General features: G+C 40.2%; 1 protein-coding gene across 2 annotated transcripts; it reads left to right on the top strand.

The window, feature by feature from the left end:
* The first annotated feature begins 940 nt into the window (after positions 1 to 940).
* tnnc2.L (troponin C2, fast skeletal type L homeolog) lies at positions 941 to 17,004 on the top strand. Of its 2 annotated transcripts, none has more exons than XM_018233999.2 (6): positions 941 to 1,023; positions 13,976 to 14,030; positions 15,459 to 15,602; positions 15,938 to 16,052; positions 16,189 to 16,325; positions 16,414 to 17,004. In XM_018233999.2, the coding sequence occupies exons 1-6, from the start codon at positions 1,021 to 1,023 to the stop codon at positions 16,443 to 16,445; spliced, it is 486 nt and encodes a 161-aa protein (XP_018089488.1). In that variant the 5' UTR covers positions 941 to 1,020; the 3' UTR covers positions 16,446 to 17,004.
* Positions 17,005 to 17,652: the final 648 nt, after the last annotated feature.

The raw sequence follows: 17,652 nt of genomic DNA, 5'->3' as shown, positions 1-17,652 counted from the left end.
AACTGACATCTTCTCTGAGGTATTAGGGGGGAGGGGGAATAAAACATTTCTGCTGTGGGGCCAAGCATGTTTTGATTATAAAACACAGCAAGTCATGCTGAATGGTTTTGCTTTCGGACACGGAATGGCATCTGCTTTCTGTCCTCCGAAAAGTGGCCGTTATTGTGTGTTTTGCATAAAGTAGAAGAGTATGTCATGGCATGTCAACATGTGTGGAACTATAGCTCCCAGCCACTGACTGCTGAACATTGTACTTCAACAACAGCTGAAGCACCGCAGGCTGGGCAACTCATGTTACTGATGCCATCATGCCTTAGTGTCCACATTTTGCATGCTGCTCTGCTGGGCCCCACACTATTAGAGACCCAGATTTGTCTGCCCTACTTGCATTTACTATCTAAAGGCCACTCTCCGTCATTCTGTCCTGTCCTGTTGCCAACGCAAGCGCTCCCTCTTGGCATGGATTGCACTGCTTCTTGTGCCACCGATAGTCACGTTTGCAGCTGCTTCTCCTTCTAATCTGGTTCCTTGTGAAGGGTGGGTGGGCTAAGAGGGGGTCATTTGATACTATTCTTCTCTGGCTCTTGCAGCCCTTGTCATAAATCCAGGGGATGGAAGCCTCTCATGGGGAGGGAATAGATGGGGGGGGGGTTAGTGCTGGAAATTATCTTCAACTATTTATCGTCAGAGGAGAACCATGTGTTCTTACTCATCAATGACCCCTCCCTTTTTACCTGGTCTTTTATTTTTGTGTTGATCCCCCATCCCCCCTAGCACAAGCTAAATTTGGTTAAAGGCTTCTCCCTCCAATCAGGGGTTAGCTGTCATGGGATTGGGAGTGGGGGTGTTGTAAGTTTGTGGCATCCAATCAGGGCAGAAGGGGGAGCAGGTGTGTGAATGGGCACAGTACAAATTAGAGGGGAACTGCTTGTAGAAAAGCTTTGGGGGTCTGTACAGAAGAGCAAAGAGACACCTCCTGCCATCCTTCTCCTGCGCAGGGATTTGGGGTGACCCGCCAAGATGGTAAGTGTCCCTGGCATGGGGTGGGAGAATGTGGACTTTAAGGCTGTATCCATCTGCATCAGACAAAATGGATTAAGGAGACAAGAGGTGAAATGGTGCCAAGTCTTTGGAGTTAAAGGGGGGTCTTCTGTTTTAAGAGATGGCAACTCTACCCAGAAGTGCCGGAACAAATCTTAACATTGTTTCTACTCAGACATGAATGATATGCTGGCTGTGTCACCATTCCTTCTCTGATCATCCATCACCAGGGACATCAAGGAAGGAATGCTTTGTCACCAAGACCCGAGCCAGAGAGTGGCAAGTGTCACGGCTTTATAGTGAGATACAAAAAGAAACTTTCATCACCTCTAGTTCTTGGCTGGATTGAACTACTCTCTGCTATAAAAAAAAACATTTAAGAGATTTTTTGCACTGCTACGAATGCAAATAGTTTTAATTTTGCAGTAATTTTATTGTACGACTCATGTAATTGAGATTAAATGGTCCATATACTGTAACATGGAAGGGGTCAGTGCAGATTTTCTGCAATTGCTGTTGTATATTTCTAAGGAATTTCCCAGACTATATTGGGCTAGTTACTTTGACCAACCTTTTTATTTAAACCTAGAACTGGGCTTTGTATAACTGGCTTTAAAGCTGCTTGGTTTTGTATATCTGTCCTGGAGAATGTTGGCCTTTTAGGACTGTTTTTTATGCTGCTGAGCAACTGTCAGCTACAGGCCACAACACCCACTGTGCTAGGATCCATTTACAGACATGGACAGCCTTGTTATTAGCTATGATACCACTGTGGCCAATAAACAGTTGGGAGCTGCAGTTCAGGACAGCACGTTAATATTCAAGTATTGGAATAGGTTTGTGAAGACAGAATAATTCAAAGCTGCTCCAGTTGTATTGTTTATTTGTGGGTGTGGTGCGCACAATAGGATACCAGTGCAATTATGCTTAGTGTTGTATAAATGGTCTATAAAAACATGAGTATTGAGATACTGAACCATTATATTGGGTTGGGGTGCCGTATAACACAAGATCTAAATGTTCCGGTGGCAGGATAATTTGCGTTACTTTTGAATGATTTATATTTGTATTTCTGAAAACGTTCATGAAGATTTTTGGTGTGAAGAAAAAATACCTTTCACCTTTTCAATGTTTTTTGGGGTGCCCTGAGAAAGACTCAATAAATGGGAAAACTACAGCGTTTTAATCAAGGATGTCCTGACTGTGTTCCTCTATTTTTAATGAACTACAACTCCCAATATCACCTCTTGCAGCTATTGGCTTTCACTGAATGTGGGCAGGGGTGGCGTAGCAACAACAATTTTGCTTTTTTATTAAAATATACATCAAATACATGAACATATTTAGCTGGGATGAGCCACATGAGACCAAGAAGAAATAGTGTTGGGATTGGGGGGGGCCCCTGAAAATTTTGTTCCTGTTCTAGAAACAAAGGAACAATCTAATAGTTGTGATATTAAGATGAAAGAAAGTGCTTATTGGTATTGTATTTTGCCAAGAGGTCTGAGTTGTGTAAGAGTTATCCCTCTTTTGGAAGAGTAAATCCACAAGTTGCTATATTCTGATAGCTCCTTTTGATGTGCAGAGTATATGTTGTATATTTTATTTTAACGGCTACATAAGGGATGTTAAAGGATCCATATACGTACATATGAAAAAGTCGTCATAGTCTGATGGTTGAGGGTAATGGATCAATACTTTCAGGTGGTTCTAGATGAAAGAGTTCTAAGATAAGAGATGTGATTCTCAAGGTTCCATGTCAAGCTATTGGTTCCGTGTGAAGGTCCAGCAAGGTTTCATCTTTCCCACAAATATGTTCACACTTTCCAAGGAGCTCGGCTTCAATTTACAACACCCTGCCCCCCCATGCATAATTTGGTATCCAGCCAGACCTCTTACTTGCAAATTCTCCTACTACAAAGAACTTCTCTAAGACAAGACCAGCTTTAATTATAACTTAATATGTCACAGATCATCACCCAGTAACATTGTCTTCAACTGGTGGAGAAAAAACTCATCTTGATTATATTTTTGCAGTTCTATGCAATCAAAAACTTCTTCTTCATATCATGAAACAACAGTGGGAAGATTCTTTATAGCAGAATATTCTCTCTAGAACCTACTGTCATATAGACAATGTGTTCTTACAGATATGAGCATTTCATTCCTGTTGAGCAACATATACAAGGGACATATGCCTACAGCTCTCTGGGGTTGATTGGTGAGTAATTCCCACAACAGCCGCATTCTCACCTCCCTACTTAACCTTCTCTTCTGGAAGGCAGGTCGGCTCATCAGCTCAATATCTATAAAATGTTACACTTTCACATTTCCTCCATAGCTATAAAGCTATAACTTTGCCTTGGCATTCTTCCACAGGGAAAGGCTCCAGCTTTCTGCTGTGTAAATTCCACAACCAGATTCCAAACTCTGATTTTAAAGTTCAGCATTCCTTCTCTATAATCAGGATGTTTTACATAACAGACACTAACAATTTTAGCTGGACATTAAAAAAAACACCTAGTTAAACAAACACATACTGGCACAGTAGCAGTGAGATTAATGTGTGGGCCACACAGACGTACGCCAACCACAAAATGAATTCAGACAATGGAACATTAAGTGAGTATAGCCGGTAACCACACATAGTACCAACTGAAAGTGAGAAAAAAAGCAAATTTCACACATTTACAATGCAATAAGTCCATGACTTTTCTCTACCGTAGTAGGGAGAGATTGTGCCTATAGTAGCAGTGGGATTATAGTCTCGGGGAAGGGACTGTGGCTGTGGGATAGAGGGTATAGTAGGGAGAGATGGTGCCTATAGTAGCAGTAGGATAATAGTCTCTGGGAAGGGACTGTGACTGTGGGATAGAGGGTATAGTAGGGAGAGATGGTGCCTATAGTAACAGTGGGATAATAGTCTCTGGGAAGGGAGTGTGACTGTGAGATAGCAGGTATAGTAGGGAGAGATGGTGCCTATAGTAGCAGTGGGATAATAGTCTCTGGGAAGCTAGTGTGACTGTGAGATAGCAGGTATAGTAGGGAGAGATGGTGCCTAAAGCAGTAGTGGGATAATAGTCTCTGGGAAGGAACTGTGGTTGTGGGATAGCAGGTATATGGTGTCTGCAAGTAAAGAATGGTGAGATGGCAACACTAACATTTTACATTAGAGCTGTAAAACCTTCCACCATTAAGCAAAAGATCCAGCACCCACTGACAGCTGAAGGGATTTTAGGGATGCTGAGAATTACACTTCAGCAGCTGATGAAGGACTGTTCCACTTTACATATATTATGGGAACACAACATTTTTTCTGCTCTGTGCCCCAGAAAGCAATCTCACAGTAAGCTATAGAATTCTACAAAAAAATGTTGTATGCACACAGGTTATAAGCTATAGCCTAACATTGTCATGTAGTGTCTAAACATTATGGCAGTACCCAATAATATGTCAAAATTCAAATACTCTGAGAAGAATGTTCTGTGCATAAAATAAGCTAAAGCCTCAGACTTTCCTGTTGTCTATGTGAAGGAAAAATATATATAACATAAACACTACTAAATAGGGTATATGGTCCCTTTAACCCCACCCAAAATTGGAATGCCCAGTGGTCAGAGGATACATCTACACAATTCTTTCCTGTGTCTGTCTAAATCAGAGTACATTTTTGTAGAGGAATTGGATCCACACAGTGGAAATTACTGTTCTTTGATCCTGGGCATGTTTGTGCTTAGAAAAAGGGCATCACTAGGGTTTGCCAGGCTGGAGGAGGGAGAGACACTTCTATTCCTAGAGTGGGACAGCTGACTCCTCCAAGGAGCTGGGGAGGAACAGGTGCAGATGCTCCTATCTATAGTCAAGGCTGGGGGGGGGGGGAGAGAAAGGGGCTTGGGGTGTTCTTGAATTGCTTATATTGTTAACCCATTGCAATGCAAAAGTCTGCACATGGCATATAACATCTTGACTCCTCTGCAAAAAAAAAAAAAAGAAGAGTTCAAAAAGAGTTTGGATGGAAGATGAAAAGATTGGAACACAAACCGATCATCTTTCCCAAGAAAAGAAAGCAAAACAGTCTTTTGCTCTTGTCCTCTGCCTTTAGCTCTGTAACTTGGGTTATACTAGGTTTTGTTCAATGGACTGAAGAGAAAAATGTACTCAGAGAAGAGAAAAATAAAACAATTATCTTTGATTTCACTGATGCCTCTCCTTGTGCTGTCCCGCATAAAGCTTTTAATGATAAAGCGAGTTATTTATCAACCTCAAATTTTTCTGATTGGGCTTTTTGGGGCAAAACTCAAATTTTTCGAGGAAAAAAAAACCTCATATTTTTCGAGATTTATTATACCACGATGCTGCAAAAAAACCGTATCCAAAAAGTCCGCCATCTCAGACTTGTCGAGGTCCTGTATAAGTTAATGGGAGAGGCACCTATCCCGAATTAAAGATACCATTGTCTTCAGCCCGGACCTTTTCAGGGTTTTCGGGGGGAAAAGTAAAAAAAAATTAGCTTTTAAGGAGAAAAGCCAGACAAAAATCATAAGATTTGGGTTTTAGCTCAATTTTTTCGAGTTTATTTTACTGATCCGATGAAATCAAATAAATTTATTAATAAATACATCAAAATCGGGCATGGGAGTTTGATGGAGCTTTTTTTATTGGGACAATGAGATTTAGCCGGATTTTAATAAATAACCCCCATAATGTGTCCTTTTCAAAACTAATACCAGCATTGCTGCCGAGATGCATGAAGCTGTGATCCAATTGGGGGCAGCTGCCTAAACAAAAAAAGGGTAATTGATCCCTATGTCTGTGCACACACAGCTGGCAAATGCTGGACACAGGAATAAAAGAGATCATTTTAAAAAAAAATTGTTTAGCAGTTGCCCCCTGCCCAGGAGGTAGATAGACATATGAGTTTGCCACTCATGTAGGTGCACCCTATTTGAAAGTTTACATTAGATTTTGCTTACTTTAAGCTGTGATAATTGTAGTTGCTGTAATGTCACAGCGACTGATGTGCACAGCAACAGTCTAATCCAGTGATCACCAACCAGTGGCTCACGAGTAACATGTTGCTCACCAACCCCTTGGATGTTGCTCCCAGTGGCCACAAAGCAGGTGCTTATGTTTGAATTCTCAGCTAGGAGGCAAGTTTTGCTGCATAAAAACCAGGGGTACTGCCAAACAGAGCCTCCTGTAGGCTGACAGACCACATAGGAGGCAACCTAATAGCTAATCACAGCCCTTATTTGGCACCCCCAGGAACATTTTTGGGTTGCTCCCCAATTCTTTTTACATCCAAATATTGCTCACGGGTAAAAAAAAAGGTTGGGGAACCCTGGTGTAACCTGTGGTGAGTTTCATCTCCAGCCAGCAGAGGGCCCTTTGAGGCAGCACCACGAGCAGCCTATAGTGTTTTCTGTAGTGCAGATTTTCATACTTGCAGAAGGGTTTATGCCTTTAAGGAGAAAAGAGAGGTGGATACAACCAAAATCTATATTTAAAGGTTTCCATAAAGTTCAGGCCGAGAAGGCTTCTCGTAAAGGATAAATATGATTAGAGAACAATGAAATGAGATTATACTATTAGGGTGTAATCCTTAGCTAAAACATATGGTGCATAAATTAAATAAAAGTAATAACTGTATGGAGATTGGATCTGTTGCCATCAATGTCTATAATGCCATGCCAGGCTCTCCAGCAGACTGTATGTAAGGGGTTAACTGCTTGACTTAATCATTACAGATAAACTGTGATTTCACAGCAGCCAGTATATTTATCAATCATTCATTAAAAGTGACAGTATTTACAAAACCCAACACATTTATACTAGTGCAGTAACCTCTTCCAACCATTCAAATCTCTGCTTTAATTCCTTCCTGTCCTTCCTGTGGCTACCCAAACAAAGCTCAAGCTCAAGTTTATATTGCTTAATATAAACCTTACTATAACCCTCCCTATAACTCCTCATATTGCTCCATATAACCCTCCCTATAACTCCTCCTATTGCTTTGCTCCATATAACCCTCCCTATAACTCCTCCTATTGCTCCATATAACCCTCCCTATAACTCCTCCTATTGCTCCATATAACCCTCCCTATAACTCCTCCTATTGCTCCATATAACCCTCCCTGTAACTCCTCCTATTGCTCCATATAACCCTCCCTATAACTCCTCCTATTGCTCCATATAACCCTCCCTATAACTCCTTCTATTGCTCCATATAACCCTCCCTGTAACTCCTCCTATTGCTCCATATAACCCTCCCTATAACCCTCTCTATAACTCCTCTAATTGCTCCATATAACCCTCCCTATAACACCTCCTATTGCTCCATATAACCCTCCCTATAACTTCTCCTATTGCTCCATATAACACTCCCTATAACTCCTCCTATTGCTCCATATAACCCTCCCTATAATTCCTCCTATTGCTCCATATAACCCTCCCTATAACTCCTCCTATTGCTCCATATAACCCTCCCTATAACTCCTCCTATTGCTCCATATAACCCTCCCTATAACTCCTCCTATTGCTCCATATAATCCTCCCTATAACTCCTCCTATTGCTCCATATAACCCTCCTTATAACTCCTCCTATTGCTACATATAACCCTCCCTATAACTTCTCCCATTGCTCCATATAACCCTCCCTTGAACTCCTCCTATTGCTCCATATAACCCTCCCTATAACTCCTCCTATTGCTCCATATAACCCTCCCTATAACTTCTCCTATTGCTACATATAACGCAGTGGGGCTCATTTATCAACACTGGGCAAATTTGCCCATGGGCAGTTACCTATAGCAACCAATTAGCTTTTTGAAGCCAGCTGCAAGTAGAACAATGAATGCAGCAATTTGATTGGTTGGTTGTGATGGGTTACTGCCCATGGGCAAATTTGCTCAGTGTTGATAAATAACCCCCAGTGTTTCTCTCAGCATTTTTCTCAGTAGACCACAGTATGTTGTATTGGTTTATGATTTACAATTATCTACTGTACAAGGAAACCGCATCACATTGGAGGCCCAGCCAAAACAGCAGGGAGACCCAAATTCCGATCCTGGGCAATAGTTTAAGAACCCCTGCTATAGATGATATTGATTCATATATAATTTTCTCGGCTTCATATAGTATTCCCTATAATTAGTTCGACAAATAATCTTTCCTAAATATAATACTTTATACACACACTTTGTACATTATGTTGGCACTCTATAAATACATGGTAATAATAATAATAATAATAATAAAAATAATAATAATAATAATAATAAATGCTGAATATGTAGAATACAGTTATACTGCTTTTTTGACTCAGTTGAATCTTACATCCCTATTGTAGTTCTCTGACTCCCCCTGATGGAAAAATGGAAAATTGTCAGTGTCCCAAAAAAGATAGCTAATTTTGTTTTAGTAGACTGGCAAACAATCCAAACCAGACCTGTGCATTTACATTTTACCTAATTCTTATGCCTACCCAAACCTGCCCAACCAAAAGGTTTAACATAACCAACCTGCTGCCTGCTGGAAGTCTCTACAAATGGGAAGTCATCAGCCCTATGGATGATACATGGCAGTTGTAACACATGTGCTGGATTGTAATTGGTTTTATTGAGGGGAGGGACCATGAGAGCTAGTATTTAAGGAACAAAGGAAAAGAGACTAGTTGGATTTTGCCTATGACTAAGTTCTAGGTAAGCATGAAACGCGTTAGGCGCTAAAGGGGTTATTTCTCTAATGTATTTTAACACTTTGATGTAATAAACTATATTTTTTAACTTGTCAGCATGCCTTGGAGAATTATTTAAGTATATGGTTGTACCTCTGTTTGGTCACTAGAGGACTCCGGCATGCTCAATATTAATAATTACTGGCCTCTACTTCCAATTTGATTAAAATAACAAATGGGAAGTGACTTCAGTAATGGGTCAGCACAGACACAGGGAACCAGAAGTAACGACCAAAACCCAGAGACCCACTAACGAACAAACGTCCTTCGTAAAAGTGCAATGACATTAATAAACTGTATAAAACTATTTCATATATTCAGTATTTAGAAGTGACCAAATTCTCATCCCTCCAGTTCTTCTTGAACTACATCTTACTAAAGCTCTAAGCTGTCAGTGAATGCTGGGACTTGTAGTACAAAAACAGCGGGAGGCATGTTAGATATGGAACTTTAGTTAGAAAATGCCTTTTTTTTGTTACTGGTACTTTTTAAGGGGATCTAAACCCTAATAACTGAATTAATGTACACTTTATATTTATATTTCATCAATTAGATTTCAATAGTTAAGCTGGCCATAGATGTTGAGATTTTTAAAAGATCAGATCCTGATCGTGAGACCACGATCTTCTCAGAACGATCGTACGAATTTACCATCAACTAAAAAGACCAATTTACCAGGAAAACAAAGGGGAGCTGCCTGCTTGGCCCTGCAAACATAGATAGATTGCATTGCGACCGACAAAGATTTTTTGACCTGGCCGATCAATTTCCTGACAGATGTCGGCCGAAAAATCGTAAGATGTACGATCGTTCGAATCCCACTAACCGCACGATAATTTCGAAGGATTGGTCGGGCTTCCCTAAAATCGGTCGTTCGGCAAGAAGAATCGTCGCGTCTATGGGGAGCTCTAGAAAACAAAAGCAAAGATCTGATTGGTTACTATAAGCAACATCACCAGTAATGTTTCACTCCATTTTTTACACAGCATAATAAATAGAGTGCTCCTCTAAACTCATTTGCAACTTACATGAATTGTCTGCTCTCTTTGAGTCAACAAACATTATATATATGTGTATGTGTAAATATATATATACACACACACATACACACAGGGATTCCATCCGTTCTTTATCAGCGGGGATGCAAGGGTTTTGAATCCTGGAACTTTAGTGAGAGAATGGTACACTATGGGGCACATTTACTAAGGGTTGAATATCGAGGGTTAATAAATCCTCGAATTTGACCCTCGAGGTAAAAATCCTACGAATTTGAATATCGAATTAGTAGGATTTACCGCAAATCCTACGATCGAACAATTCGAAGGATTTTAATCCATCGATCGAAGGATTTTCCTTAGATCAAAAAAACCTTAGAAAAGCAATGGGGAAGGTCCCCATAGGCTAACATTGTACCTCGGTAGGTTTAAACTACCGAAGTATGCAGTCAAAGTTTTTTTTAAAGAGACAGTACCTCGACTATCGAATGGTCGAATAGTCGAACGATTTTTAGTTCGGGGCGAAGGTCGCAGTAGCCTATTCGATAGTCGAAGTACCCAAAAAAATACTTTGAAATTCAACGTTTTTTTACTTCGAATCCTTCACTCGAGCTTATTAAATGTGCCCCTATGTGAAATAATCTTGGGTATTATAGAATATGATGGGGTTGTGCTATGTTATGACACACAATACACAGGCAAGGTGCTGTGTTTGCAGAATCTGAATTGTCAGCCATATGCACAATTATCGTTTTGGGGTCCCTATAGGTCACATACAAAGATAAATCTATGCAAACAAGGCATAAAACTGTGTATTAGAGGGATATACCAAAATGGAAATAGCAAAAAGGGTTTGCATTAACGTGGTTTATGGTTGTGGGAGGGGCTTGTTTTAGCACGCCGCGCTATGCTCACCACACAGAGCATCCCTCCAATGATTTCACTTCAATTCAAGCAATATATATATATATATATATATATATATATATATATATATATACACATATATCCCACAGGGCCCCCAATACTCAAGCAGCAGTGGGCTTGCTGTCTGTTCTGTAGCCGAGTGGTTAGCACTGGGAATTACTGAAACCTGTTATTAGCCTGTAGCTGCACTGCTTATTGACAATGTCTGAAACGTAATGTGCCTTTATAACAGCAATTATAGTATAAAATGAACCCACCACACAATATATTATGCCATAAGAAGATCCCAGTGTTGAGCTGTCATTCTGCATTAACCTGCCTGTAGAAGGCTACCTACCTCTGATTTAAAGGAGACTAGTGATGGGCGAATTTATACGGCAGGTCCGAATTTGCTGCGAATTTCCGCGATTCGCAGCCAACATCAGAATTGTCGCCGTTTTGCTAATTTCACGAGAAAGTCGCAAATTTTTTGACAAAGCCAAAAGGGAGAAATTGGCCCATCACTGAAGGAGACTTATCCCATGCTGATGGGGTTTCCCACAAGTAATTAGATTTGCCGTCTTCCTGGCACTTGAAGGCAACTGCAATGAAAGAAAACAGACTTATTTAGCATCCCTAGCTTTGGAACAGTCTACCTCTACTTACAGTTCTAATTAGAAACACTCATATAATATAAAATACATGTAATAAAATATGTCCACTTTGAAGAGATACGCGTAACTACATCCCCCCTTGGCCAGCACACAAGTAGGCATACAGTGCCCCCCACAGGATTGTTCTAGTTGTACCCTGCACAACAGAGACTGCTCATATTTCCACTGAGCTGCCAATGCAGAGATATAATTAAACACTGGTGATGCAGTCAATGCAAAAGCATGCCCTATAAATCATGTTTAAGCCTTGAGTAGCTTTGTCAGATAAAGATGCAATGACTGATTAGAGGAAACTGAGATCAGAAAGAAGGACGCATAATGCACCATGACATTGGTTTGCAACGCAATTCTTATACCCACAGACATACCTTCCAGTGGAAACACAAAAAAAAGGGTAGCTTTATAGATCTGAGATATTTATAAACATGATTCTTTACAGCAAGGAGCCCAAATAATATTCACCCTTACCAATCTCTCTACTCAGCTTACTTACACTGTTCTCCCATCATTCAATTTGGCTTTTTTCACTTCTCCAGTAATTTGTCCACCTTTTTTAATTTAATTGACTTTCGCTGTCTTTTTATTTTTTTTCCTGTACTACATCTCAGTATATCTCTTCTAGGTTTCTACCATTCTCCCATGCTTCAACATTTTGTTAAAGATTTTTAAATTCCCATTGGCTAAAATCTGCCTCATTCCTTTGACTTGCTATCTCTAGCTACTGTTTCCCAAGCATTGTATCATATTGTTATTGGGCGACCAGAAAGTTAAGATTTCCAAGTCCTGTGAGGCTTAATCTGGTTCAGAGCCCTAGGCAAAAGTATAACCCTCCCTATTGCTCCTACTATTGCTCCATATAACCCTCCCTATACCTACTCCTATTGCTCCATATAACCATCCCTATAACTCCTCCTATTGCTCCATATACCCCTCTCTGTAACTCCTCCTCTTGCTCCATTTAACAATCCCTAAAGCTCCTCCCATTGCTCCATATAACCCTCCCTATAACTCCTCCTATTGCTCCATATAACCCTCTCTGTAACTCCTCCTCTTGCTCCATTTAACCCTCCCTATAGCTCCTCCCATTGCTCATATAACCCTCCCCATGACTCCTAGTGTTGCAAATAACCTTTGCCTATAACTGCTCCTATTGCTCTATGTAACTCCTCCCATTGCTCCATATAATCCTCCTATTGCTCCATTTAACCCTCCCTATAACTCCTCCTATTGCTCCATATAACCCTCCCTATAACTCCTTCTATTGCTCCATATATCCCTCCCTATAACTCCTCCTATTGCTCCATATAACCCTCCCTATAACTCCTCCCATTGCTCCATATAACCCTCCTATTGCTCCATATAACCCTCCCTATAACTCCTCCTATTGCTCCATATAACCCTCCCTATAACTCCTCCCATTGCTCCATATAACCCTCCCTATAACTCCTCCTATTGCTCTATATGGCCCTCCTAATTATTATTTGGCTCCATATAAAACCTATTTCCCCATGTAAACCTAATAATTATTTATATGGTTCCCCATGTAAACTTCCCTATAATCACCTCATACCTTCTTTTTTCACTTTATTTAACCCTCCCACCTATAACTCCTCCCATGTAGCCCATCCCTATAACACTTCCTGTGTGTAATGGCTGTTCCTATTATAAGATAACACGCATTCATTGATGTTCAAATCTAATTTTTATAACCTTCCAACCATTTGGATTTGGGGCTTTTCCATTTAGGGTCTCTAAAATTATTTCTAAAAAGGTTTTCTAAAAAAAATCCAATCTAGAAAAATGTAAATGAAATTGAAGTAAAGTAATTGTAGCTGTTGTGACACAAATTAGAGCAAACCCTCATGGTGAAATCTAAGATTGTTTTTTTTCAGAAGGTGCTTTGTGTGCAGAGTGTATATTTAGTTTTTTGGCAGCTTCTGTCCATCTCCATCTCTGCCAGTCCTTAGGGTGTCTCATATGTGAGGAAGAAACTCAATCCTCTCCTGAGAACCACTCCCTATAAGGAGTCCTGAAGTCTTTGCTAATTATACCAGCACTTATCTTCTGGACACCTGCAGCAGCCTCTTGGGGTTCATTCATCTGTGGACATAGTGCTGTGACGAAGCTCTGTGTCCATTGCCACCATGGCGCAGGTCAGTGTGGACACCTGGGACACCTTCATCACTAACATGTTCCTGGTTGCCCGTTAATAGATCATTTACTTTTTTTCATGTGAATTTACATATTGCCTGACTTTTTCAACTAAGCCTACATTTTTGTTCTAAATTAATCTCTGTTTTGGGCATCTGGGAGGGATTCCTGGAACTCTCCATATTGGATCATGTAGTGGAACCTTTGAGAAAACATGCAGGCGGACAGAGTCTGGACACTTCATTTTCCTGGCTGTTTGGATTTAAGCCTGGGCCTCTGTTTTCTAACAACCATAAGGAAGAAGGGGATGGGCTGGCTCCCTAGATGTAGAATGTCCCCAACAGCAACCCTTATTTTTTTAATTTTTGTATAGTATTCTTCACCAACTATTTTAGAATGGCAAAATGGGGTGGCGGTAAGAAAACTTGCCTTCTTTTTCCAGCATTGATTTACACGCTATCTTTGATTTGCAGCCTACAGACCAGCAGCAAGATGCGAGGTCCTTCCTCAGCGAGGAAATGATTGCTGGTATGTTTCATGTTTTCTTTTTCTATCTCTAGCGTGTGCTTGATTTAATGACTTTATGTGAAAACAGAACAGTTATGCATCTAGGTGTGTGGGTGTTTGATTCAATGTGTATGTGTGTAAGTCCTGATAAGAGAAGTGTATTGCAATCTAATTCTGCATGTACGTCTGTTCATGTGTGGATAGCTGGATTGATACATGAAAGCCCTCTTGAAAAAATCAGTATTTTCTATATAATGGTGGATAAACAATACTTAAGGGAATTATAAAAAGAACAGGGAAGGAGATAGGTAGAGCAGGTATGAGGCAATGTACCATACATATATATTGCCCCTTGAGGGCCGGCTAGTGAAATGGAAAGGGGAAATGGGCTATGTAAATGGAAAAACAAAAGAGAAGATATAGATGGTTCTAGTTAGAAAGGACAATCTACATTCACATAGGGTTATGCAGACACAAATGAAGAGTTGGCCTTAGGCCATTAGCCTATTGCAGCCAATCTACTTACTGCTGATTGTTTGTTTAGTACTGGGGCATTTTTAAGTTTACATGTTTCCACATAAGCCTCATAGAATTATGTTGAGATACAATGGTCAAGAGATTTCTACCTTCACATCTAGATGGATGTGAAGAAGAATTATGGACAATATGTGATTGACATGCCGCAGCATAGAGAAATGCAGTGAATGGTGCAAAAACATAGCGGTAATGAAGGAAGGAGTTGGTGTGAAGTGGGGACGTATTGAGTGCCTGATGAAAAGATAAGGTTTTAATAAATGGAAGAAATAAAAGGGTAAAGAACATTTAATGGGAACAAATGTGCTCTTTAAAAAATTTAATCCATGTTGTTATCCTTTATGGCCCACCTCTCCCCAACATGCCCTTTATGTCATTTGTTTTCCTTTTCTGGTTTTCCTATTTTCTCAATCTTGTCTTCATTCTCTTTTCTCCCATTTTTTTTGTTGTTTTCTTCTTACCACTTTTATCCTTATTTTGTTGGTAGATGGGATAGGCATAGAAAGCAATATGGTTTAGTGTAAAGTAGGGCAGGTTTCAATTGCACCCACCATGTACCTTCCTTGTGGAGCTGTACTTGGTGAAAAAGGAGGAAGTTTTTTGGACTCTGAAGTTACTGAGTAAACGATAAACAGTCAAAGAAGGTTGTAAAATGGGGGATCGAATGAAAGAAGACCACGTGAAATATGCAAATATGAGGTGGGAATTAAAGGAAGAGGCTAGAATGAGAGACAATATAAAGGTGTAATGGAAACATTTTAGGTTAATGCTCCAGAAGAAATACGTAAAATTCAAGACTCAAGTCTAGATCATTGCAACTAAAACTTCAAGTCTTAACATTTAGTAAAGGAAGAAGAGTGGTAGATAACCTGGAGGGGCACACAGAAGATGTATGATTTTGTATTCTCTATGCAGAGTTCAAGGCCGCCTTTGACATGTTTGACACTGATGGTGGCGGTGACATCAGCACCAAGGAGTTGGGAACTGTCATGAGGATGTTGGGACAGACCCCAACCAAGGAGGAGTTGGATGCCATCATTGAGGAAGTAGATGAGGATGGTGAGTTTCTTACTACCTGAATACTCAATAGATAAGGAATGTATGGGGATAGATTTGCACTTACAGCAGAAGCTATAAGATGGGAAGAGTTTAAGAGCAAAATAAGCATTTAAGTTTCCTTCTAGTGTGAAGGACCCCCCACTAGTTATTGCTTTCCCTAAAGTTCAGCAATTATAAAGTTCTTGAGACCGCACTGATTCTTAGATGTTGGTCCATCTTAGAGTTTAAAGATGGACCAACAACTCACAGTCAGTGACGTCTGTTGGGTTATTGCCATTTGGATACTTAACACATAAGGGTTTCCAAATGGAGGTGTAATTGGTGTTATCTTACAGGCAGCGGCACTATTGACTTTGAAGAGTTCTTGGTCATGATGGTGCGCCAGATGAAAGAGGATGCGCAGGGCAAAAGTGAAGAGGAGTTGGCTGAGTGCTTCCGTATTTTTGACAAGTATGTCCACCCCTAACCCACCTTTTGAGTATCATGTTTCATTTATGTTTGTTTGCACCTAGATGTGTCTATCTTTGTGCTAAATCTCTACCATATTGTGTCCTTTGTGGCCTCTGACTATTCCTCTGTTCTGCAGGAATGCTGATGGGTACATTGATGGCGAGGAGTTAGCTGAAATCCTCCGTTCCTCAGGTGAGAGCATCACAGATGAGGAGATTGAAGAGCTTATGAAAGATGGAGACAAAAACAACGATGGCAAAATTGACTTTGATGGTGAGTTTGATAGTGTGCGACCCATTGAAAAAAATTTGTATGATTGGCTCCCAACATGTACCTGATACCTATACCTTTTTATTTGTAGAGTTCCTGAAGATGATGGAAGGTGTGCAGTAAGCAGTAGGACATTCCTCTGGAGCGTTGTGACGCCATCCTGTACATTAAACTGCGTCTTACATTTCAGGAAGGGACAAGTCACCCTGCTCTTTTCCTGTATCTCCCACAATCCTCCTTGCTTCTGATGTGCACATCACTCTCCATGGCCATCTTGCATCCTGCAGAGAACCTCTCAGTTCATGGTTTACTCTCAAACTCTGACAATCTCATATGTTATTTATTAAAAAAAAAATACAAAGTTACCATTAAAACTCTTAGTGAACCTTTGATATCTCTGGGCTGCGTTCATAGAAATTCAAGATCTAGCTGTGGTTCAAAGCAAATGTAGAAGTACTTTTTTTGCTCAGGTCTCTCATATGAAGCAGCATTAATAGCATTATGGTTACCCCCCATATGCCACCCTAGAGGGCTGTCTGGTCTGTCTAGTGTTAACACTGAAGCTGCCAACCTTATGCTGACACTTAGAAACGGTGGAAAGCACTAATATATTTGCATATCCGTTATTTTTACATTCTTACATTTCAGCATGTAAATAAAAAAGGGTGATGTATTTTGAGAAGACGTGTTTTGTGTTCATTCTCTTATGGCACAACCGTTGTCCCATTATTGTCTGGACAGTACTTTGTTCATAGGTCAGACCATAGTTTCTAGGCCTTTGGGTTAGTTTATGGTAAGCCCTATTGTACTTATTGCTATTTAGATGTACAGGAACTGGGTTCCAGTGTACTGGGTATTTGCTGAATAGATCCTATTCTTGTACACTGCACAACTTTTTCCACTAACCCACAGAATGCTGGAGTACTAAAAAACAATATCACCCCCTTTCTCTCACAGAAAGAACATATTTACAGTTTGTCTGTGAATAGACAGCTGTTCCATACCCACCCTCTAAAGGGCTTCTGCTCCCCAGCAGGGACACCAACTACTCGATAAAATAAATCACAATTAGCAGAAGAAAGAAATTGTTTAAGGAAATGTGTGTTTTGGAATCACACCTGAATGTTATTCTGCAAAAATATCCATGATGTTTTAACACTCTTTAAATATGTTATATTTAATTTTAGTCAGAAGGGGCTCTGGTTGATTTGGGGGGCACCCTGGGCAAAGTACTTTGTTTGGGCCCGATATGCCCATCATACCCATATGATATGACCACCATACCCATATACAGCCCATCTGTTATATATAACTACAACATCCATTGCAG

Source organism: Xenopus laevis, chromosome 9_10L, assembly GCF_017654675.1.
Source record: "Xenopus laevis strain J_2021 chromosome 9_10L, Xenopus_laevis_v10.1, whole genome shotgun sequence".
NCBI classification, from domain to species: Eukaryota; Metazoa; Chordata; class Amphibia; order Anura; family Pipidae; genus Xenopus; species Xenopus laevis.
This window is presented reverse-complemented; position numbering and strand designations above follow the sequence as displayed.